General features: G+C 51.4%; 1 protein-coding gene across 2 annotated transcripts; it reads left to right on the top strand.

The window, feature by feature from the left end:
- The first annotated feature begins 1,768 nt into the window (after nt 1-1,768).
- Nucleotides 1,769-24,513, top strand: LOC108939083 (protein CBFA2T2-like). 2 transcript variants are annotated; one of them, XM_018760205.2, is made up of 11 exons: nt 1,769-1,872; nt 12,315-12,458; nt 13,172-13,413; nt 13,549-13,638; nt 15,069-15,250; nt 15,372-15,598; nt 20,446-20,531; nt 20,953-21,133; nt 22,658-22,726; nt 23,051-23,241; nt 23,461-24,513. In XM_018760205.2, exons 1-11 carry the CDS (start codon nt 1,845-1,847, stop codon nt 23,731-23,733), a joined length of 1,713 nt encoding a protein of 570 aa, XP_018615721.1. In that variant the 5' UTR covers nt 1,769-1,844; the 3' UTR covers nt 23,734-24,513. The 2 variants fall into 2 exon arrangements, with proteins under 2 accessions (XP_018615721.1, XP_018615722.1); XM_018760206.2 differs by having other exon boundaries at nt 20,956-21,133.
- Nucleotides 24,514-24,827: the final 314 nt, after the last annotated feature.

The following is a 24,827-nucleotide window of genomic DNA, read 5'->3' on the forward strand; positions in this document are numbered from 1 at the left end:
ACTCTACGCCTCTTAAGCATGAATGCAGTCCCAGTTCGTGGCACCCGCACTAACATCTTTTCTTCCTTCCGCTCTCAGTGTCTGCATCTCAGTGGTTTCCACCCACACGGAACAGAAATATCTCTAACTATACGAAAAAAATCCTCAAAAATATTCACGCCATTTATATAAACGGCATTTTCTCCATGCATCCACATATCTAATCAATTTACAGTCAGATTTAAGCACTTTTAAGCAATCTTACGTACTGTATGTTGGTAATGAATTCTGTGACGTAATTCTGTTCCACGTGGGCCGAAAGGATCTCTGAGGCTGGCTGCTGAAGAAGAGTGACATCCTTCATACACCCAGGGGAAGAGGAGTAGGCGGACAGGGGGCTGGAAAGACCAATGGCCCCTGTTAGTGGGTGTTAATTTGTCATTGAGTCCTGGCAGCTGTGCAGCATGCTTCAGAGAGCAGGTGGCAGCCTTGCAGGGCCCATAGGAGCCAAAGTGTGTGTTTGCGCATGGTGGGGGTGGGGGGTCGGGATGGAGGGATGAGAAGAGTTTCAAACGCCATGTCTGCATAAATCACACATAGGAGCTTGGACATTATCCACTGTCATCATTTCTCCTAAATAGTGTGTTGTATTTTGGAATTGGGAAGCAGTGATGAGTATGATACACCATTGGCAGCTGGTGGTGATGGTGGCGGTGGTGGGGGGGTCCATGCAAAAGTCCTGTTTGCAGACGCAGACATTTACATTTAGCTGGTGCTTTTCCCCAAATCATCTTAAAAATTAAGCTCCCTGCAGTTATTTATCCATTTATAGTTGGGCAATTTTAAGGTAAGTACCTGGCTCAAAGGTACTAGAGCTGGAGGCAGGATTTGAATGTATGGGCTATAGGTCCATGGGCAGCAGTTCTAAGCGCTATGCTACCAGCTGCCTCCTGTATATATCTCCCCCCAGACGTGCTACGGAAAGACGGCAAACGAGCGATAACGAAAGTTCCACAGATACGGCATGCGTCTCGTCCAAGAACAAGTGAATGAAATGCTACAGTGCATATGTGGCACACAGTGGTAGAAATGGTGTACGCACCCCATCGGTTCACCATGTGCAGCAGAGCCCCAGATGTCAGACTGCTATTAGTCTACATGGGCTGTCACTCTGACTGACAGCCTGCAGACGCCACCTTCAAGTCAGCACCGACTGAATGCCTTCATTGGGGGTTGTGTGACCGGTCCCAGGTTCGAATCCAACTCAGTCCGTGCCCAGTTTACACATTCACCCCAGATTTGAATGGGTTTCTACAGGTGCTCTAGTTTCTTCCCACATCACAATCCAAGGAAGGAGTGCAGTCACAGTGTATCTATCACCGCACATCACCTTGGACAAAAAAAGTGTCACACAACCATGAGAAAGTAATCGCTGCACGTTGACAAACGCATCTAATAGAACGAGCTGTAGCTGGACCTGGTATTACAGTGGGGACAGGAGGAGCGCTCATTAGACGCTCGAAACGTTTCGAGTCCCGCAGTTCCACGCACACGATACAATGTTACAGCCGCGCTCCTCGTAACTCGTTCTGTTAAGCAGTAAACTACCCTGGTCACGGCACAGTACAGTAACGTGGCCTTCAACTGTACCACACCCACCTCAGCCGCCTGGGGGAGCGCGATCGACCGGCCGGCCGGGGCCGTGCATCTCTCTCTCTCTCTCTCTCTCTCTCTCTCTCTCTCGCGCGCGCTCGCGCTCCCTCCTCTCTCTGTCTCAGAGTCCCATCGATCCGCAGCTCACTCAGTGACTCAGTGTGAGTCGCGCGCGCGCACGCACGCACGCACGGCGGACACGCGGTTCGGACATGGTCGGAATCCCGGGCGCCTTATACTGTAAGTGAACGTGTGTTTCGTCGGTTCCGTTGCAAAGGTTTTGTTTTCGTCCAAAAGTGGCATAACGCGGGTCCGGGGTGCAAAAGGAAACGGTTGTCTGTCCGTCAGCGCGACGTTTCCTCATTGCTCTGCTGGTGTGTATGTGTGTGTGTGTGTGTGTGTGTGTGTGTGTGTGTGTGCGCGCGCGCGCGCGCGCGCACGCGGCGTTCTGAGGTGTGTGTGTATCGGCGCTGTGTGTAGCGGGCCGCTCATCCCGTAATGTCATATGAAATGGGGCCTGGTGGTAACACCAACTGCAAAGTCTTTCTTTTTTATTATTATTATTTTTTTTTTTTTAATGTCAGTGCTCTTACATGAGGGGCAAGTTTTTATTCCCGATTTGTTTCGTTTCTCGTTCCCGGCTGTCACTGTAATCCTTTTAAACCATAAAAATTAGGGACAGCGAGTCCACATGTTTCCTAATGACTCGTGTTTGGTTCACATCCTACGCTGCGCTCAGTCGTTCTGCTGCTGCGCTCTGGTTTGTGCGCGCGGCCGTGGGACCCCCCACGTGGAGAAGGCCACGTGACCACGCGCCGTTCCCATTGTGCGGGGATGAAGTGACCAAGGAGCCGCCTTTGTCATGGTGATGAGGATGCAGAGGAGCCCCTGGAGCTGCGCTAATCCATCAGAGCCCGTTTCTCACCATCTGGACTGCTGTGTCTTTGTAGGACCCCAAAAAAAAGGGCATCTTGAGGAGGGGGGTGTCATGGATGGGCTCGCTCACTTTTCTCCGTGCCCCCCCCAAGGTGGCCGCAAGGTGCTGTTTTTAAGGGGCCCGAATAGAAGAGGGAAGCACTGGAGATGGAGCTCTACCTGCAAGGAGCTGCTGCTGGACAGAAGGTGGTTCCACTGCAGTTTACTGGCACCAGTGCAGTGTTAGCTGGGTGCGATGTGGTACAACGTGGTGATGACATGAATTCTTGCGGTGTACTCTTTGACATGTAGCGGGACAGCTGGTAGCCTAGTGGTTTGGACCCAAAGTCGCAGGTTCAAATCTCATCTCCAGCTGTAGTACCTTTGAGCAAGGTACTTACCCTGAATTGCTCCAGTAAAAACTACCCAGCTGTATAAATGGGTAGATAATTGTAAGTCGCTTTGGAGAAAGGCATCAGCTCAATGACAAATCTAAGTGTAACGTAAAGTACGTGTAGTGCTTTAGCTCTCATGGCCTGTAAGGACACAAGGTCGCTTCCTTCTTCGCTAACTGAAATGGGGCCGCTGAGTAACGGTGCTCATGGCGCAGTGCCTCTTAGTTTCAGTTCCTGGGGAATCGAGGCTCTTGTGTCCTTGCCTTGCTCTGAATGAGCACACACACACACACACACACACACACACACACACACACTCGCTCATCATTGTCCTTTCTTTGTTCTGCTTGGGCCCGTCTTGCCATCCTCTTCAAAACCACAGGAAAATAGTAATTCTTGCAACTGTGCCCCCACACACACACACATTGAGTGAAGCCGCTTGTCCCGAGCAGGGTCGCGGCAAGTCGGAGCCTAACCCGGCAACACAGGGCATAAGGCTGGAGGGGGAGGGGATGCATCCAGGGCGGGATGCCAGTCTGTCACAAGGCACCCCAAGCGGGACTCGAACCCCAGACCCATTAGAGAGCAGGACCCGGCCAAGCCCGCTGCGCTGCCACGCCCCCCCAACCGTGTTCCAAAAGTAGAAAATTATTTAGGTAATAAATTAGTAGTAGGGTTTGTTTCTTCCTGGGATAAATGTAAGAAAAAAAAGGGTGGGGGGCCTATGTCTGTGGCTGGTGGAAGCTGAACAGCTTGCTTCCCTCTTTTTCCCCATGTCAGAGTTTGGCAGGCAGCAGGGAATCTTGACCGCTGCTTTTGGGAGGGGTCGGAGCTGCCAGGGCCTGCAGGTTTGCATTAGGGGTAATTAGTTTTGGCTCCACTGTGGGGCCCTGGGCTGCTACAAGGCCCTTTGTCATGTGTGATGGTTTTACTGTGCTGTGACCCAGTAACTCCTGTGGGAGGGGCAGGAGTCCACGGGGGGTCCGGGCTCTAGGGTCCATCCACGGGTGAGGTGGTCACATGTCTACAGACTGACTTGTGCAGCTAATGGGCCCTTCCTGCAGGGTCCCTCCAGGGCCTGGGGTAAGCTCTCTTAATTTGTGGCACTGTAAATATGACAAGTGCTGGCCCTCCACCTCTCGGTCTCTACCCAGAAGACACGTCTGCCCCCCACAGGCTCAGCGCCTTACTGCCCAGTGGGTATGATCACAAGGTCACGGGTTCCTTCTCGATGTGCTCTTGAGAAAGAACATCCTTCACGTCTCTGCTTGCAAAGGGAATATCAATAGGAAACACGTTGTTGCCACAAGCAGCTTGTGGCGGGTTCACTTTTTAACTGTTTCGAGATGCACATAAATGCATAATAAGCAAATACATAGACGACATATAGAAAATGAACTGAAATGAAAGAGCTCATCTGCGGAACCCGTCAGCTCCGTCACTCCACTGTGTCACTCTGCAGAAGCAAAGAAGGATGAAATGGCTCCGAATTGCTCTGCCCAACATTAAGTGTATTATATGGGTCTGTAGGTTGAGACCTGGAGAAAAGTCCATTAAAATAAAAATCGTAAAAGCACACAGAGAACTACAATTAACCTTGTCAAGTATTATGTTCAGGCTTTGCTGTGCACCCAATATACAGCGTTTCATTTCACATAGTGCTGTGCCAGGTGTTTTGGGAACTGTGTGTGTGTGTGTGTGTGTGTGTGTGTGTGTGTGTGTTCGAAACTTCTCCGTTTTAGGAAATTACATAGCAGCGTGCAACCCCTAGACTGGACTCCGCTCACAGCGCCGGACAAGCCGAGGTCTGGTCTGCGCTCCTGTAGCCCATGGCTGATGGCAGCAGGAAAGCTGATGTTCTCCAGATGTTCGGCCCCACCAAAACCCACCCCCAGACATGTGGGGCGTAAACGTGCGCTGCGGAGCGGAGCCCTTTTGTGTGGCTGCGCTCTGTAAGTCAGTTTCTTTGAACGCGGTTGAGCGTTTGCACGTGTTCAGGAGTCCCGGCTCTGTGCGCTGCGGAGCTCGGTGCGCTGCGGAGCTCGAGGGTGTTGGCCCTCGCCTGGAGACATGCTGCTGCGCTGTGGGAAAGGAACGCAGCTCCTTGAGCCTGGGATTAAGACGTTTCTCTGCGCCACCGGACACGGGCCGTGGGGAAGCCCTTTTGCAGGTCAGCTGCACGGCGTGGGGTCCAGACCCAATACCTACATAACACAGGTGCAGCAACTAGTGGACAGTGACACTGCACAGCTGTTCCAGCTCTGGGGAGCTCAGGGCACTTAGTATTGGATCACCTGTGGGGGGAGACAGGGGTATAAGCTAGAGACTCTTTTCTCCAGACTGGCATGGATGGCTGGGCTGGTGCCGGGCAGCGATGGACACGGGGGTGATGCTCTTCCCTCCGCCGCTCTTTTGAACGAGACGTCCGGAAAGCGCGCCCCGTGTCGCTCGGCGCACGCACGCACGCAAACCCACACGCTCCCGAGTATGCGCTGCTGCGGTGGAGGGGGGAGGTCTGAAGGGCCTGCGTGTTGGAGTCAGGCCTCACTTAGGCTAATGGGTCCCAGCAGCGTCGAGCAGCCAGACTGCGCGGAGCCGTGACTGCGCTTTGGAATGCCTCTGCTGCCTCGCTGCTGCTGGGGGTGCTTTGGGTACATTTGTAACACACGCGCTGGTCGACACAGAGGGGACCGAGGTGCTGCTGGGAAAGGGGGCGGCCTAGGAGCAGAAGGCCCGGGCAGCAACACACGCGCAGATGTACGGTTTACGTCCGGTACGCCGAGGATCAGCTGGGCTTCGTTGGCACGTCTGACCACGATGGTCCACATGTGGCGTGGGCTCTGGGTTCGAAGGGTGTGCCTTGCACGGGTCCTCTGCTGAGCTCATGGACCCCTTGTTAAATGCTTACTGGGGGGGCTTCGGCTACTTCGCCTCGTGGTTTCTTTCCCGTGTTGCTGGGCGAATGTGGTCGAAACCCCGTTCCTCACCTGCAGCAAAAGTGCTATTTGATTTATAAAACGAAAGCAATTTAATAACCTAAGTGCATTTAGGTTTGTTTAGCCATCAGCAGCGGTCCATTGAAATATTGCCAGGTTTTTGTTAAACATGGTGCTCTTTTTACCTATAAGGATAGGATAAATGGTGTAATTTCTTTATTGACGATTTGTACAATTTACAGTTATGAACTATACTTACGTGGTGTAAGTTTTACCAGCAAGAACTCAATCGACACTCTGAAGGTAAACAGGATGACTGTACTCCCTTAAGTCATTTTGCATAAGTCTGTATGTCAGAAATGTGTGTGTGTGGTATGATGACTTGTTGCTAGGCAACCGGATGCACGTTAGTGTCACCGGAGCCATTTTTCTCACTCATTACAAGTCCTTTTGCTCCCCTCAGTCCAAGGGCTTTCTCGCATTAACATAATTAAATGTGGTTGTGGAGAAAGTACGACTTCTGTCACACATTACTGGGCTGCAAAACCCTTTGTGAACGCCATACCTGGCTGTACTGCATTTAAACACACCCAACTCATTGAGGCTCTCGTTGTTTTATTCTCACTGCTTTATACTCCTTTTCACCCTGCGCTGACCCGTTCTTCGCCAGAACCTTGTAAATACGCACGAGACCAGGCCTTGGACGTTTCGCTCAGACTGTGGGAGGATGTTGGTTGGTTCCTGGCAGGTTTTCTCTTACCTCATAAACTGCAATGAATTTGTGTTTCCTTCGTTGATTGAGGGGGCGCGGTGGTGCAGCGGGTTTGGTCGGGTCCTGCTTTCTGCGGGTCTGGGGTTCGAGTCCCGCTTGGGATGCCTCGCGATGGACTGGCGTCCCGTCCTGGGTGTGTCCCCTCCCCCTCCGGCCTCGCTCCGCGTGTTGCCGGGTTAGGCTCCGGCTCGCCGCGACCCCACTTGGGACAAGTGGTTTCAGACAGTATGTATCATTGATTGGTTTAGGTAATTTTTTTTCTCTAGTGCTGTATTTATCAGAGTGTGGGGCTCACACTGCTGTCAGGATTTCTTCTCTCTCATGGCTGGGACCTCGTACCTATAGGCACCATGTCTGTGAAAACGCTGGACCTTCGTCTGTGTGTGTTTCTGACTGGGGTCCCTGCCTTACTCTTTCAGTGTAGGCAGCGCTGCTTTGTCCTATTTAAAGTCTGCAGTTTTCAGCTGTTTCCGTTTCAACTTATTGCTGAAATTTGGTAGGAAATGTAGGGTTAAATGTTGACCGGTTCTCAGAAACGGTCTGTCCAGCGATAGTGGCTAGAGCTGCTGCCTTTGGACCTGAAGGTTGCAGGTTTGATTCCAGCTGTAGTACCCTGGAGCAAGGTACTTAGTCTATAATTGCTCTAGTAAAAATTACCCAGATGGGTAAATAATTGTAAGTTGGTTAACAGTGTAAGTCAATTTGGAGGAAAGTGTCATCTAAGTGGAGGGGTGCGGTGGCGCAGTGGGTTGGACCACAGTCCTGCTCTCCGGTGGGTCTGGGGTTCAAGTCCCGCTTGGGGTGCCTTGCGGCGGACTGGCGTCCCGTCCATGGGTGTGTCCCCTCCCCCTCCGGCCTTACGCCCTGTGTTGCCGGGTAGGCTCCGGTTCCCTGTGACCCCGTAAGGGACAAGCGGTTCTGAAAATGTGTGTGTGTGTCATCTAAGTGAATAAATATAAAAGTAATGAAACATGGGGGGGGAAACCAAATTCATTCAGAAACTTTACACTGGGTGACATTTTATAATTGACAGGTAAGTTCAGGCCTTGTCCATGCTGTTCTGGTCATGCACGCACGCGCACACACACACACACACACACGTGGCTGTGGTGTCGCTGCAATCCACAGTCGAAGGGTGTGTTGCGGAACTACACAGCTGTGTGTGTTTGACACAAGGAGCTGTAGAGGAGCCTTTTCCAGGGCCCTGCCATAGGACTCACGGGACCCGGGGTCATCGGACCCTCTCTGGCTCCTGGCGCCGGGTCGAGCGTCTTCTCTTCTGCCGAACGATCAGCGACTCCTTCCTGACCCTCCCAGAGCTTGTTCTCAATAAGCAAGGTGGGACGCCGTCCCTTTTCCGCTCGCCGTCCCCAGCATCCGCACTCTCACGGTGTGTCGGAATGGAACCGGATCCCAGACTTTTGCTCGAGACTCTCGCTTCTTTTCCACTCTGCAGCTGCAGGGAAGCAGCCGAAACACACCTGGGGTCAGTTCCTCGCACCGGAGGGAAAAAGAAACTCTGTGTAAACCTTGGTGTCTTGTCAGTTATTGGGGGGGGGGGGTTTTGCAAAGCAGGAACTACCTGGGTACCAAGAGTTGTTGGGTTGTTGGGTCACGCCTGGGCCCGTGGAGCAACGCTGAGTCCACGCCGCTCACTGACTCGCTACATGCATCAGATGCGTTAGTCACTTTGTGACGGGACGCGAGAGCAGAGCAAGGCAACAGGATGCGTTCCTTCGTTTCATCTGCGGTCGCCGTGCGGCACAGCTTTCGGTTCGCTCGTGCGCGACGCTCATCCTGAGGTCCGCGTCTAAATGCAGCGTGTGAATCCTGCGGGGTGGGGGATGGCTGTGCACTGACGTCGGCAAAAGAGACGAGAGGGGACCTGAGAGGGAGACGCAGGATTCGAGAGAGATGCCGCGTCCGTGTGGTGAATCCCCAGCTCCATCCGGACCCCTCTGTGTCTTCCTGCCTGGGACCGAGCCGCAATGCATGTGCGAGGTTGCAAGCACACGGCTGGCATATGAAGATGGGGGGGGGGGGGGGGTGGGAGAGAATGAGGGCATCGCACCGCGGTTCACCAGCTGGAGCTGAGGTTGGAGCCCTTTGCCTTTGCTGTTGTGCAACTCTGTGTGTGTGTGTGTGTGTGTGTGTGTGTGTGTGTGTGTGTGTGTGTGTGTGTGTTTGAAGAGCGACTGGAAGATGCTTGGACACCTCTATGCAAAGTATGAGCTCTTCTCTACTTGCTGAAGCTGAGAATTGGGTTCCTGGTCTTCTTCTCATCTCCTGTTGCTGGGTCTCAGCTCACACCCGTTGGCCCTGAACGACCCCACCCTGCTCTTGTGGACAGGAGCGTGGCGCTCGAACGAGTGTTCGTCCTCATCGTGGCAAACGAAGCGTGTCGAGGGGCCCGTTATGCGGTCGCCGATGGATTCGGGACCTTCGTCCAACGTTAAAGTGGCGGCGGTGACCCTGGTCCGGAGGTGCTCGTCTGTGCGCGAAGAGCTCACTGCTGCTTCGTTCGTCGACGCTCTGATGAAGATGCGCGTCGTCTCACGCGCACAGGAGCAAGCGTGTGTTCGTGAGAGGAGCTGAACCACAGACCTGTTGCTGTGCGATGCTATTCGGTGGAGGCCAGTCAGCGCAGGGGGACATACATGGACCTGGTGCCATCTTTGTATGTCCGACTCGCAATCTCCCAGGACACGCGTTGTCTCTCCCCTGGCCGAGAACCCTGAGCCTTCCGTCCGATTTCTCTGTCACAGGTGACTGCTGGGGGCTCCAGCTGGCCGCTTCTTGCCCAATTAATTCCATATGGATGAGGAGACAGGAGGGGGGGGACGAAGGGGGAGGGGCTTAAATCTTTGCCGTCCAGTACCATACAGGTCTCTTGCTACGAGTGACCGTGGTGGAGCCGCTAAGGGTCCTCCCACCGGATTTGACGCAAACTGCGGCTTTTACGCTGGTCTTCAAGCCCTGAACAAGTGTCAGATGTACAGACTGAAAAGTGCCCCATGTATGATGGGAAAATTTACTATAATTAGTGTATTAATTATTATTAGTGTTTTGATCGCCCTACAGGGCACTACGTTCACAATGTACTCTTCTCAAGCTACGTGGTGATGCCTGGAGCCCAAGGAGCACAGAACACCTGATGCGTGAAGGAGCTTCAACCGTTTCAAGTCCAACAGGGGCTCCGCAGGTGTGTCCGCAAGTAGCTACAGTGGACACAGTTACAGGACCCGTGCGGATGCATATCAGTGGGCGTCCAAGTGTTTCGGCACTGGACGGTGTCCAGCGGTCCCTCAGCAGACTTTCCAGCGATTCTGCGACCACGCGTGTCAGGTACTCGCACGGCGCTCGGTGGAGTTTCATCAGCGGCCGCAGCTGCCGAGACCAAGTTGGTCCCCGTAAGCTCCAGGTGGACAGCATGTCCCTCGCTGAGGTTTCCTGTGTCTGCATTTGCTGTAATCCTTGGACAACATGTGCGGTCTAGGAACAGCTGGGTCCTGTTTGCTCCAGCTGTTTCTCTTCTTTGAGAAGACATGCGAATCAGCTCTTGGCCCAGGGGGTGTGTGTGTGTGTGTGTATGTGCTGGGGTGGCTCTTGTGAAAAGGGGCTTTTCTGTACCATATGGCTCCATATGCATCTGTATGGCATTGCCTGGAGACACCTGGATCTCCAGTGGCGCTCCTGCAGTGCCCCCCCCCCCCCCCCCCACTGTAATGGAGCTCTTATGACCAGGACGGGAGAAGCCCTCGCAGTTGTGTTTGTGAGCTCAGTCTCAGCAGGGAATCATGGGTACTCTAACATACAGTTTGACAAATGTCCACAGAATCCATGAGAGGCTGTTTGCAAGCGCAGTTCAGGGACCCCCGTGCCGGTCATCGAATTGGTCCAGGTGCCGACTGTCCCAGGTGCGCAGGCCACAGGTGGCATGCAGACCCCACCCCCTCATTGAGTGCGTTGAGTCAGAAGTGAACTTTGAAGGTGATCGTGGCACATGGTGGGACCTTCAGGCACGTGTAGACGCTTCCCGGAGACCGGAAGGGATTCAGCAGCTCCGAGGGACGGAACGTGCGTTCCTCCACATCAGATCCAGCCTGTACCTGTGGACTCGCACTTGTGTGTCTGTGTGTGTGTGCACGGCTAGAGGTGATAACACTAATAATATCATTGTTTCCAAGCACAGCTCAAGGGGACTGATTTCCTGTGCATGTCCATAACTGGCTTCTACGGCCGGTAGAGTGCAGTCATCCTTTTGTTCCAGCACCTTTTGTTTCGTTCTGCGGTGATTAATCCTCCTCGCACTCGTGGGACGTACACACCGACGCCAGACAGTGTGTTTCCGCATAAATCTCAACGGAGGGAACGTCTTTTCTCACTCTTTACTGCAGTTGGTTGATCTTCCGTTGTGCCCTCTCACTGTGTCTTTTTTAATACACACACACACACACACACACACACACTTATTACTTTAGCTGCTGCTTTGCTTCAAAACAGCTTACAGTGTTAAGTTACTTAGTTATTTACATGTGCAAAGTCATGCAGAGGTAGATTGGGTCTATTCGCAGTTGAAAGGGGGGGTGTGTATTTGTGTGCACAAGGTATGCGGAGGTAGTCTGCGGTCTCTGATGTTATCGGCGTTGTGGATGTCTATGTGTGTGTAGGAAGGATGGGGTAGTTGACACCTCTCAGGCTCAGAGGGTGAACCGTGTCTGCCGTGATGGGTGGAGAGGCAGTGAATGGATGTCGTTCACAAGCCTGGTGGCCTGTGGGTAAAAACAGTTTTTCAGCGTTGAGGTTCTGGCTTTAACACTCCTTTAGCGTCTGCCTGATGGTAAGGGTGTGAAAAGGCTGTGCTGGAGATGACTATTTTCCTTGATGATGTTAATGGCTCTCCTGGTGGTTCTGGCCTGGTATAGGCTCTCCAGTGATGGTAAGGACGTTCCAGAGATGGTTCGAGCAGCTTTCGCCACCCGCTGTAGCGCCTTACGATCCTGCACCGTGCAGTTTCCAAACCACGCTGTGACGGAGCCGGTGAGGACGCTCTCGATTGCACACCTATAGAAGCTTCTGAGGATTCGGCTTGGCGTGCCAAATTTGGCATGCCAGTGACCTGTGCTGCCAGCTGTCTCCGTATATATAAACATATATATGTTTGTAAATCTGTGTGTGCGTGTGCATGCTAGAAAAGCAGCGTTGACAGTGTGCCTGAACAGTTTCCTTGGGGTTGTGTTAGAAACTACCAAAAATATTGCAAGATCCTTTCTGGAGAAGCATTAGGATTTTATTTTTGGCCTTTCAGCCGCGTGATGGGTTCCAACTCCATAGCGGCCTCTTGTTACTAGAATGGTGCGGACAGCCTGTGTGTGTGTGTGTCGGGAGGGGATCTTCGTGCCAGTTGAGGGTGACTCACAGGACCAATGCTTATCCCGTGCCGTATTGCCTTTTTCAGCTTATTCTGCTTTCTGCCTATAATTGCAATTCAGTGGTTTCTGTTTTATTAGGAATGTTTCATTTTCGTTTTTATGCGAGTTGAAACCTGCTGTCGGTGCCATTACAAGACAGATGGGGATGGGAATCAAGTCCCGTCGTTTTTCTTGTTTGCTTTTTGGCACCGAGTGTCTTGATTTACCCCACTGTCCCTGGTGCTCCTTACAGACAGCGGCGAGAAGAAGAGCTCTGCCATGCCTGGTTCTCCTGTAGAGGTCCAGGTCCACTCCAGGCTGGCATCGTCTTCCATGTCCCCGCTGCCCCCCATCAACCCGTGTGGACCGCAGCCAGCCTCCTTCTCCTCTGCAACGTGTAAGTCCCACCCCCCCGCCTTGCCCCTCTCTGCTCCTCCATCCTCCACTCTTTTGTTGCCATGGAGATAAGCATCTGTGAAATGGACAAATGCAAACGTCCGTAGCTCACATAACGTATGGACTTCTGTCCTCTGATAAGACACGGCAGCACAGCGAGTAGCGCTGCTGTCTCACAGCGCCTGGGTGGTGCGAGAGGACGTGGGTTCGATCCGCACTCAGTCTGTGTGGAGTTTGCATGTTCTTCCTGTGTCTCTGTGGGTTTTCTCCGGGTGCTCTGGTTTCCTTCCACAGTCCAAAGACATGCTGTTCAGGTTCACCCATAGTGTGTGCGTGACAGAGAGAGTGTGTTCCACTGATGTATGGATGAGTGACCCAGTGTAAGTTGTGTATCTAGCAGTGTAAGTCACCTTGGTGAACAAGGTGTGTGGGCTCATAACACTACATAGATTTCATCGGAAGTCACTTTGGAGGAAAGTGTCTGATAGATGAATAAATGTAAATGTAAGACACAAAGTAGCAGCATTGCTTTTTTGCGACAATTCCAGATGACACTTAATGACGAACGTGACACCCTTCTTAACCACTCTGCTAGCCAATGAGAAGCCACACGGCTTTCACAAAAGAGTGAAACCCGCCCTGATGGGAATGTGTGTGACTGTGCCGAACCATTACCCACAATCCCTCACTGCTTTGTCTTATTGGCTCCCGCAGTGGCCAATGGCTTGAACCACTCCCCTCCCACCTTGAGCGGCGTGCCCTCGCCTCCTCAGCGGTACAGCAACGGCCCGTCTTCCTTCTCCTCTTCATCACTAGGCAACCAGCCGCTCCCGGCAACCTGCGGCGCTCGACAGCTGAGCAAACTGAAGCGCTTCCTGACCACGCTGCAGCAGTTTGGGAGTGACATCTCGGCCGAGATCGGGGAGAGCGTGCGCAGCCTGGTGCTGGCCCTCGTGGTGAGCGCGGCGTCTCTGCGCTAGTCTGCTGAGCTGCCAGCGCGCTGTCCGCAAAATACGCTGGAGAAACCACGGCGTTTGGACGGCGTTAAAGCTCATCCGGAGCCCCCTTGTTAAACGACTTTGTTTCCGCAGAACTCCACGGTGACCATCGAGGAGTTCCACTCGAGGCTTCAAGAAGCCACCAACTTTCCCCTGCGTCCCTTCGTCATTCCCTTCCTGAAGGTAATTTCACTCTCCTCCCTGGGCTTCTTCCCGTCGCCCTGAGGGTCCCGTCTGTGATCACGATGCGCAGCCCGAGGATTGCTTCCAGGCGCCCGAGTTTGCTCAAGGAGAACGTGTCAGAAAGAGCCGGCTGCTGGAAGCACTCGTGTCTTCGCAAGGAGGCCCGTGCCATTAACCACTCACTAAAACGAATCAGATCAATATTCGTTTAGCTGACACTTTTCTCCTAAGCTACTTACAATTATGTACACATTTATACAGCTGGGTAATTTCACTGGAGCAATTTAGGGTAAATACCTTGCTCAAGGGTACTACAGCTGGAGGTCCTTGGATCTAACCACCGCACTACCAGCTGTCCCAGTTATTCCATTTACAAGAAATGTCTTCTCAAGGGGTGGCACGGTGGTGCAGCGCGTTTGACCGAGTCCTGCTGTCTGGTGGGTCTGGGGTTTGAGTCCCGCTTAGGGTGCCTTGCGATGGACTGGCGTCCCGTCCTGGGTGTGTCCCCTCCCCCTCCGGCCTTATGCCCTGTGTTACCGGGTAGGCTCTGGTTCCCCGCGACCCTGTATGGGACAAGCGGTTCTGAAAATGTGTGTGTGTGTGTGTGTGTGTCTTCTCAAGGGGTGGCACGGTGGTGCAGCGCGTTTGACCGAGTCCTGCTGTCTGGTGGGTCTGGGGTTTGAGTCCCGCTTAGGGTGCCTTGCGATGGACTGGCGTCCCGTCCTGGGTGTGTCCCCCTCCCCCTCCAGCCTTAAGCCCTATATTGCCGGGCCAGGCTCTGGCTCCCCACGACCCCATGTGGGATGAGTGGTTTCAGATGTATGTGTGTGTGTCTTAAGGGTTTTTTCATGTTGCCCACTGGTAGAGTGATGGAGGAAATGAGATGAGAACCATGGTGGGTAGCTGTTCCCCTGAGCACTGCCAGCACCTGGAAACCTCTGGGGAGACAAGTGCTTGAGATGCATGACTTTGAGGCTTTTGTTTATTCCCTGCACCCCGCTCCTCTCCAGATCAGTGTTGAACTCTTAACTGTTGCTCCTCCCGTGGTCCGACAGCTCGCTGACAGCATATGTGTAGAGATGCTGGCTGTCGGAGGAGGAAGTGGCCATAATGATGTGCCTGGTTCCCATCCCATGCAGTGTTGCTGGATCCACTCAGAAGCTCCGCCCTCGGATCAGCACTGCCGTTTGGCTAAACAAAGGCAACGCACGGAGGCGTACGGTGCATTGCCTTGTATGAGCAAGGAATCCGAACGCTCTGGCTCTGCCAGGACCCGAGTTCCTTCAAGAGAGAGACTTGGGCTTGCCCTGTGTGTGGGCTGTGACAAAAGTCCCGGTTCCCTTAGCCAGGTGATCCTGCGTAGATGCGCACGTTCCGTCCTACGAGTGCCCTGACCATACTGTCCTGGGCTCTCCACCTTCCGCCCGCAGGCCAACCTGCCCCTCCTGCAGAAGGAGCTGCTGCACTGTGCCAGAGCTGCCAAGCAGACTCCTGCCCAGTACCTGTCCCAGCACGAGCAGCTTCTGCTCGGCTCCAAGCTGGTGCCGTCGCTGGACTCGTCCGAGGTGCTGCTGGACTCCAGCGAGAGCGCCAAGAGGCACAGTCCGGACAGGTGAGCCCCCCGAGCCGGACACCCGGGAGGTGCGATGAGGAGCTCCGAATTCCTCCTCGCAACCTGCTCAGGACTGGTTCTGAACGTGTTCGCTGAGCGACGCGACTGCTTTCGTGCGCAGGGCCAAGGAGGGCGACTTTCACAAGCGCCCGGTGGGACACCTGGAGCCCCCGGCCAAGCGTGTGTGCACCATCAGCCCTGCCCCCCGACACAGCCCTGCCCTGGCCCTGCCCCTGCCCACCGGCACCCCGCTACACCCGGCACCCCCACCTCTGCAGCAGCACGTTCTGGAGGATGTGGCCGTGCCTCACCTGCGGAGGGAGCGGAAGGAGAGGCCGCAGCCCCCAGGTAAGACCCTCCTTTTCCTGCGCGAGGCCACTGACCGCTTCATACACGTAATTGCCGGCGCCTTCATATCTGTTTCAGTTTGAGTGTTTAGAAGCGGGCTGTTGAAAATTGACATATTATGCCTTTTCAGTGTTGTGGTTTTCACAGAGAGCGCATTAACATTTTCAAATGCTGCTTTTTATGGCTGCAATGGCTGAAGAATAAACACGCCAAGCGGCTCTGCGTGTGTTTATTGGGGTGTTTTAACCGGACTCTGATGAAAAGCAGTATAACTGCGGTTTACTCTGGTTCTGAGGGCTGAAGAGGTTGCGCGTGCGCCCGCGCGTGTGTCGTGTGCGTGTGCGCGCACGCACGGTGGCAGCCTCGTGTGGGCCGCTCCGGCCCTTGTTAAAGGCCACTAACAGTGGCTGTTCTTCACCCGGTGATGTCCTAAGCGGTGGGGCGTCCTTCGGGCTGTGTGGAGCACTGGAGTGGGGGGGGTTACAAGCCAACAGCTGACTTCCAGATGTGGGCCCTCTGACAGGATGAGTGCCTGACACAGGTTGTCTCTGTTACCATTAATGCCTGCCCCCTCCTCGGGCGCAGAGCCTGGATAGAGATGTGGCCCTCGTCAGAGCCCCCCCCCCCACCACCACACTTCACCGGAGGGCACCTCACGCTGCTGCCTGGGACTGATGTTCCTGTGTTGCTAATAAATTAAAGGTGCTGACTTGCTGCGGAGCCGGCATCGGAGAGGCCGTGCCGTTAACCTTTTTTTTTTTTTTTTTTTTTTTTTTTTTAACAGTCAGCGGATTGCGCCTGTTTCTTGGGAATCTGGGATGGTACTAGTTCTCTGGGAGCAGGGCAAGGGTTTGTAAATGGGGTTCGTAATATGGCGCTGTGGAAAGAGGAATACTGGCTTTGTCCAGATTTGGCAAAATGGATAAATTGAGTGGTAATTTTACATAGTTTAATTAACCTGCAGTCATTAAGTATTTAATGCGTTTGCGTGAAAAAATTCGAACCATTTTGGTATTTCCTGCGCCGTTTACTTATAAAACGTGGTCTGATCTTCGAGTAAGTTCAAGCTTAAAAAGCGACGTGACATTTTTACCGCTGTTGCTAAAAACGGGGCAATGTGCCGATTTCAAAGGTCTTTCAAAGATAGGAACACCTCTCAGATTATCTGTTTATTTTTCTTCTGTTTCTTCTTCGTTTTCCTTTGCGTTTTTTTCCCCACAGTTGGTTTTTTTTTTTTTTCGAAAATTTCAGTCGTAAAACGAAAAATTGCCTCCTTTTCTGCCTTCCGCCACTGGATGGCAGAGAGACTCCCTCAAAGTATATAGGAACTGAAATTGTGCTGTTGAGGGGGCTCGGCTTCATGGACCGGTTTCATTCTGCGTATTTATTTATTACAGCTGTGTCCGAGACCCTTACAGAAAGTACCCAGCAAATATGGGTGGGTATGTGTATGGCTACGTGTCTTTTATTAGGCCTTTTTGACTGTAAACCTAAAGTTACCAGATGGTCAGGTGGTCAGTTGCTCCGGCGTTGTATGGGAATGTTTGTTTCTGTACCGTATTATTAAAAAAAATTTAAAAAAAAATTGTAGGAAGATTATCAGGATTCATCTATCCTGCATTTTATGCACCTTGAGCCATGAACATCGGTCGAAAAGCAAATTAGGTTTAGTTAAGAATCACACATCTGCAGCTATGTCTTTCTTTGTCCTAATGTAATGCATACATTGTATTTCTCTGAGATGTACGTGGCTTTGGTCAAAAGTGTCTGCTAAATGAATAAATGTAAATGTCAGTTACAAATGGGGGGGGGGAGTGTTTCAGGTGAAACACTTATTACTTTCTCCAATTTGCTCTCCTTTCTGAACTCCGCCGTTTCGTTTTTGTCATGGCAACGGACGGACCGGAGACAAGACAGGTACGTTGTGGACCCGATTGCCGGTTGGTTTTATTCTTTTCTCCGGGTTCGAAGGGCAGGACACGATCAGGGTCGGGGACGGGCGAAGGTCTTTCAGGCGTAGACGTTTCGACAAGGGCAAAGCAAAACTGGGTAGTCGCAGAAGACAGGCGTGGGTCGAAAACCAGGAACGCCGGAACGAAGCAGGATGCGAAGAACAGACGAAGACGCCGATACCGCGAGGGCGATCGCAAGAATCCGCATCGCGGTGTGGACACGGACCTCCTTTTATCCCGGGACTCGTCGGTTAGACTCAGGTGTCGCCGATCTGCTTGTTCCCGGGGACGTGACGGGTTTTCCTGCCGCGCCGGACGTGCCGGACGAACGTGGCTCTGTCTTGCAAGTGTGAATCGGAACGCAGCAAAGAACAGTACCGCGGACATTATTATTTCATTGGCATTTATTCATTTAGCAGATGCTTTTCTCCAAAGCGACGTACATCTCGCTTACATTACATAGTAATAACATATTATTATGTATAATATTTTCTCTATACGTGTTTTTTCTTTTTGTAAATATGTATGAAATCTATTTCTAAATAAATTGGAGGATTAAGCTGTATTTATTAAGCTATTGTTGGTTGTGACATTGAGGTTGGGTTTACGTTCATCAGATTTCCAGTCCCTGTTGTAGTTGTAAGTTGAAGTGTATATCGTAAAAAGGATATTAGCTGGTGTGTTTTGTGCTTTAAGGTAGTGATGCAAACCTGTAATCTGCATAAAGGTGGACACTGTAAACCATGTTATTCCATGCGAAAAGACATTCTTGTGACGGTCTTGAAAATGCAGGTGCAGTCGTCAGCAATTAAATGAAAGATGGCTGGACAAACTAGGATATTGTTTTTGATATTTTCCTGAGGCCACAATCATGTAGGAAGGTGTGGTGGCACAGTGGGTTTGACCGGGTCCTGCTCTCCGGTGGGTCTGGGGTCCGAGTCTTGCTTGGGGTGCCTTGCAATGGACTGGCGTCCCGTCCTGGGTGCGTTCCCCCCCCAGCCTTATGCCCTGTGTTGCCGGGTTAGGCTCTGGTTCCCCACAACCCCGCATGGAACAAGCTGTTTCAGATGGTGTGTGTGTGTGTGTGTGTGTGTGTGTGTGTGTGCAATCATGTTGAAACTAAAAGAATATTCATTGTGTACCTCATTTTACTACTGTGAGAGAGTGTTGAAGGGGTAGTTGAGATTACAGTGAACATATGTGCAGTCCTTGGAGCTTTCTGACTGCCTTTGCTCAGTGGAAATATCAGTCAGTAACTTTTTGCCTAAGAAAAAAGTGTATATATATATATATATATATATATATATATATATATATATATACACACACACAGTGGAAATTCACTTTGCGAATTTAATTCGCTCCATGTATTCATTCGTCCTCTGAAATTTCGTGCACTGAAACGAATTTCCCCATAAGAAATAATGTATAACAGTATAATTGGTACTACGCCCCCAAAAATATTACTAAAAAAAATCACTTTCCTAACCAAATCACACAAAATAACAATAGTTTAACCTACCTAACACAATTTTAAATAATATAAAAGACAAATCAATACAATGAATGAACAATACAGTAGAATAAAATGAACATTTGTCTGCACTTTACTTTATGAGATCGGTGTACAACTGCCATGCCTTCTCACAAATGATAGCTTCGGACACGGTACGACCACCCACTAACTGCCTCTCGTTTATCCGGATAAGCAACAACTTTGCTACGTCCTCGATGGCCTGAGACCGTTGCTTTGTTAACACCGTCACTCCTTTGCCTAGGGTATGCACAATACGTACGTACGCTAAAGAAAATCACAAAGAATTTCTGGAACGCGTGCGCGAGAGCTTTGGATACGAGACGTTCTCAACGTGAGGCTACGTATACAACTGATGCTTGGCAGAGGGTATTCGTTGTCTCCCTACTCGCTCGATGCTTCCCGAAGCATACCGACGCGTACAGGTTCAAACAGGGTTTTCGTGCTTGGAAGCAATCTTTAGAAAACGAAAGAAGTTTACAAATACATTTATTCATAAACAGAATCGTACGCGCCGAATGTTCGAATACCGAATTCGACGGCCTTGAGGCTGTTTGCATGCTGTTCGTATTCCGAGCCACCATTGGTATACAGAAAATTTTTTTTCGTATTTGCACTTCGTGCTCCGAATTATTTGTGAAAAGAGACATTCGCCAACCGAGGTTCCACTGTACATCTTTATTGGCCCTATATTGGTTTCCAACGGAGAATCACATAAGTGGTAGAGGGATCAAAACCAGGCAGAGGCAGGGCCCTTTGAGCCAAGCACTATGTTCCACACGGCTTCTGTTTTATTACTTTGCTGATCCATTTCTTGACATGGGCTCTGCCGTTTACGTATTTAACACAGTGTTTACCCTTGCATTTATGGCCATACACATGTGAGACCTCTGGACAATGGAGGGGGGTGCTGGGGTTGCCCATTTGTAATCCATGTGGAGCTTGCATGGATATGTGGATTGTGTTATTGTCAGAGGAATATTGGATAACTATTGATGAAATAATTAAGCATTATTCCAGAAATATCACATCTGAGAAATGTGAAAATGTTTAGTCTTTGGCAATTTTTCAGTATGAAAGACTGAAAGATTAATGATAATAATCCCACTTTATTAATCCCTGTGGAATTAATAGATTAAGGGGCTGCTTCAATTGTGCTGCACACATTTTTGGACTGTGGGGTTGGACCCTGCAGCAAACACCGGGAGAACACGCCAAGTCCGCACGGACCGAGCGGGGATCGAGCCCACGTTCTTTCACACTATCTAGGCGCTGTAAGGCAGCAGTGCTGTCTACCGCCCTGCCATTTCTACCCTCCGGCTTCAAGTCTGACATTTTCTTTGTTCTTTATTTCACATGAGGCTCCAATGGGGGCTGCGCCGAAGAACCGGTGGACCACAGGCTGACAGACAGGGAGTGGGCCGAGGAGTGGCGACACCTCGATTATGTAAGTGCGATGCTTTTAGTTCGGTGACAGCAGGCCCGAGGGTCTTGCTGACAGCTCTTCGTGCTCATGAGAATGTTGTGCATGGGATTTCATGGAAGATGAGCTACTGCCCTTTGCATGCGCTGTGCATATTTATAGACATTTCATTGACATTTGACTCCGTCGTCCAGGTTCAAAGGGCAGGTTTGAAATGAACAGAATTGGACAGATGGACAGTGATGAGCAAACCCCAAACCACTGAAACATTACAGCCTTATTTTGCCTTGCCTACATAAGATAAGCGAAGAAGGATTATTGTGGACTTGTGGAGGAATACTGAGTGAGTCTTGTACAGAGGCCTGAAACAGTGCCTATAGAGTCCCATGGTGTAGACGCTCCTGCCCTTGTTGGGGAGCTGCCTGACTGGGCAGTGTCTGTCCAGCAGGTGCTCAATTCCATTGTGGACATGGTGGAGAAGACCCGGCGCTCTGTCAGCGTGCTGCGCCGCTGCCAGGAGCTCGATCGGCAGGAGTTGCATTACTGGAGGAGACGCTCCAGCGAGCAGGAGGAGGCCAGGAAGAGCAAGTCCCAGAGCCCCCGTGGTGGGGAGGCCGGCATTTCCGGTGAGTTTCGTTGCTGCTCTGTGGCCACGGTGGCTCCGAAACCCTGTCCGTCTCCGTACGCGTGAGCCTCGACTTCCAGTCGTCCACCAAACTTGTGTTATTTTCGAGTCCGAAGACGACTGCTCGGTCTGCTGCACGATAACGCTGGCTGGTCACACCGTATTTCTTGTTGATTCTGTCAGCGTGGCTCTGTTAGTGGCTGCAGTTTATTTACGAAAAAACGTTGTTTCGTTGACAGGATATTTTGTTTGTGATCCATTTACGTTACTTTTTAAAAATAGCTAACAAGCGAAAAATGTGAATGTTCTGGTGGTACAGAAAAAAAAATGTTTTGGAAATGAAAGCAAAAATAGCACACCATCAGTGTATTATAATACTGTACTGTATTTATATTATTATTGCTACTATATTATACAATAATACACAGGGTAAGATGTTTAAAGCCTTGTGCTAAGATTATGGGGGCTGGACACAAACTGCTAAGTATACCAACAGTGCCCACTTCCTTCTCAGTATTTGTACCAAGTTCCTTAATCCAGCAACCGTCTTATTTGAGATTAACTAACTATCTATACTAACCAAACCTCTTCACAATACCTCTATACACCTGCACACCAGCACATATTAGCCATGGACGCTACCCTCCTCACCGGGGATCACCGTGAGCGCTTTGCTGGGGTTGTCAAGTGGGCACTTTCCTACAATATAATACATACGCACGTTGTCTGAAACCGCTTGTCCCAAGGGGGGGGTCGCGGTGAGCCGGAGCCTAACCCGGCAACACAGGGCGTAAAGCTGGAGGGGGAGGGGATACACCCGGGATGGGACACCAGTCCATCACAAGGCACCCCAAGCAGGACGCGAACCCCAGACCCACCCGAGAGCAGGCGCAGACCAAACCCGCTGTGCCACCACGCCCCCCCGTCAGTATAATATACTGTATTTATATTATTATTCTATACTTCTGTTATTTTAACATGAATGTGCTGAAATAGTAAAAAAAAAAAAAAAATCCAATTATATAACATAGCTTTCATGTATGTTACTGGTTTATATATCCTTATGATTTATGTAATTCAATAAAAGTTTTGGGTTTGTCGACGTACGACAAAGATGACTTATGAAGAGGTCTTTGGAATGGGACCCCATTGTAAAATGAGGACCCCCTGTATAGAAGATTTCTGCTGCAGGCACCAGCAGAGAGAGGCCACGGTGTGTATTGGAACACTCCCTTGGCTCAGATGGCTAAGAGGATGGGGTTGGAGCGCAGGCAGTAGCGATGCTGTGTGTGCATGGTGGTATGTAGCCACAACAGGTGGTGCTGCTCCTTGCCCAGATCAGGACAGACGGCCTTGCCGTCGTCTTCAGAGCCGGTGCTGGCTGTCCGACCCGAGGCCATCTGCTAGCTGCGAGCGTCCAGGGCAGCGTGTGCCAGGGATGTGTGAGCCATGGGCTCTTTCAGCCACTGCACTCTGAAGCAATTCTCTATCTTTCTCCGTCTCTCCCTCCCCCTGTCACCCTCAGAGGCCCAAAAAGAGTGTGCACCTTGGCCGGGCTCTGGGTGCGTGCCTGATGAGATCTGGAGAAAAGCTGGTAAGAACACCAAGCTCCGCGGTGCGTGGCGCGGCGTCTCTCCCCATGTGCCCTGTGGCCCCCGGAGCGCCAGCGTTCCCTGTCACATCTTATTGTTTGCAGATCTGCTGGATTTGCTTTTCAGTGATGGCTCCGCCATGGATACACAGACAGGATAAGTGTATCGACATTGAGCTCTTATCTGCTGTGCTCACACAGAAGATGGGAGAACTGTATAACTCAATTTTCTGAGTTCCAACCGTGAGGCTACTGTTAGTGAGTTGTTGGGTGAGCAGCTCTGAGTGTATATGTGCGTGTGTGCGTTTGTCCCCGGTCTGACAACAGAGGAAGCCGTGAACGAGGTGAAGCGACAGGCCATGGATGAGGTCCAGAAGGCCGTGGCTGAGGCTGAGCAGAGGGCTTTTGAGATGATTGCTGCTGAGAGGGCCAAGATGGAGAAGACCCTGGCAGAGGCGAAGTGCCAGGCTGCTAAGGATGCCATCCAGGTCATCAGCGAGCAGGAGGACTCCTCTGAGGTGGGTGTCTGCTGTGGCAGCTCTGGATGAGCTCAGACCCAAAGGTGGACTCATGAGCGCTCATCATCTTCGTCAGCCTTGCTGGTAACCAACACGGTGCTTCACAGACGTCTCCGCAAATACCTGAAGATTCTCCATGCACCTGCTGGTGCTGAGACTGTGTTGTTTCAGCTTCTACAAAGAATGCTAATGCAGGCTTTCCTTGTGTTCTTCTCTCAGAGTTGCTGGAACTGTGGGCGCAAGGCCAGCGAGACGTGCAGCGGCTGCAATGCCGCTCGCTACTGCGGCTCCTTCTGCCAGCACAAGGACTGGGAGAAACACCACCTCATCTGCAGCCCTGGCCTCCAGGCCCAGCCCAAGTCCCTCTCAGTCACCAGTGGTGGTGCAGCTGTGACCAAGACCCAGGATGTCGCCGGTGCCCCGAACCTCAGCGCAGAGAGCGTAAAAGCCCCCGCTCAAGTGTCCGCACCTGGGGACGTGAACGGTCACTGAGATCCACAAGCTTCACACTAACGCTCAGCGAAGTGAGCAGTTGTGACCCGGACACAGAATTTTGGGAGCTGTAGCTCCAACATTAAGACCGTTCCTCAGCTGGACCCAGTGGGCAGACCTTGCAGTGGGAGGGGCTGGAAAACTGAATGGTGCTTGAAGAGTTGCTGTTTGTTACAGCTGATCTTCAGTAAACCCTCCTCGCTGCGTAGATGTGATCATAGAAGGATTTGGGTCAAAATGTAGGCCGTGATGCTCAGTGTTTACCGCTCCGACTGTATTATTAGTTGCTGTGTATACTGCTCCGAGGGGCGCAGGACAGCTCACGCTGCCCCGGTAATTTAAACCGTCGCCTGTTTGTCATACAGTAGGGAACAGTTCCCAAAGAGCTCCTATTGGGGGGGTGGAACGACTGTGTCTGTGATCAGAAGAACCCTCCACTGCTGTTAATCCTGTTGTTTTTATTTCCTCCATGGAAGACGTGGGACATATTGCTGGCTGTTAAAGGAAATCCAACGTACCGGTGCTTGTGTGTCATGCGAGAGAACAATATCGAGCGTTGTTCCCAGTACCGCACCGTTGTCCGACCAAAGTTTTTGTCTTCATTTTTAGAACGCCGCTCTCATGCTGCAAAGTACAGTGCTTATGGTAAAAATGTGTCCGCTTCCTAAACGGTGTGAAGACGGGCACAAACGTCTCACCTGGCAGCCCATTGGGTGTCGTCCTCCGCTTGGGGACAGAGACGTGGCTCTTTTCCTGCCCCTCCTTGCCTCTTGCTTTAGCTCCGCTCGTGTGTCGTGTTACTCACTCAGCTCTGTTCTCAGGAGTATATTGTGTGTGGACTGATACGCATATGTTATCTTTAAATAAACTAAGAAACTGAAGAATCTTGTAGGTTTTTTAATTTGCGTAGGTTCCTGGCTAAGGAAGGAATAAATAGTGTTATTGGCACGAATAACTAATGAAAGTTACCCATCTGATGGGATGTGCAGGAACAATCTGCTGGTGGAAAACGAGGAATTCGGTGCACGGTGACGTTACCCAGGTTGAGACCGGAATTGTTTAGGTGGTAGATGCTGACTGATCCAGTCTGGAAT

This window comes from Scleropages formosus, chromosome 19, assembly GCF_900964775.1.
Source record: "Scleropages formosus chromosome 19, fSclFor1.1, whole genome shotgun sequence".
Taxonomy (NCBI): Eukaryota; Metazoa; Chordata; class Actinopteri; order Osteoglossiformes; family Osteoglossidae; genus Scleropages; species Scleropages formosus.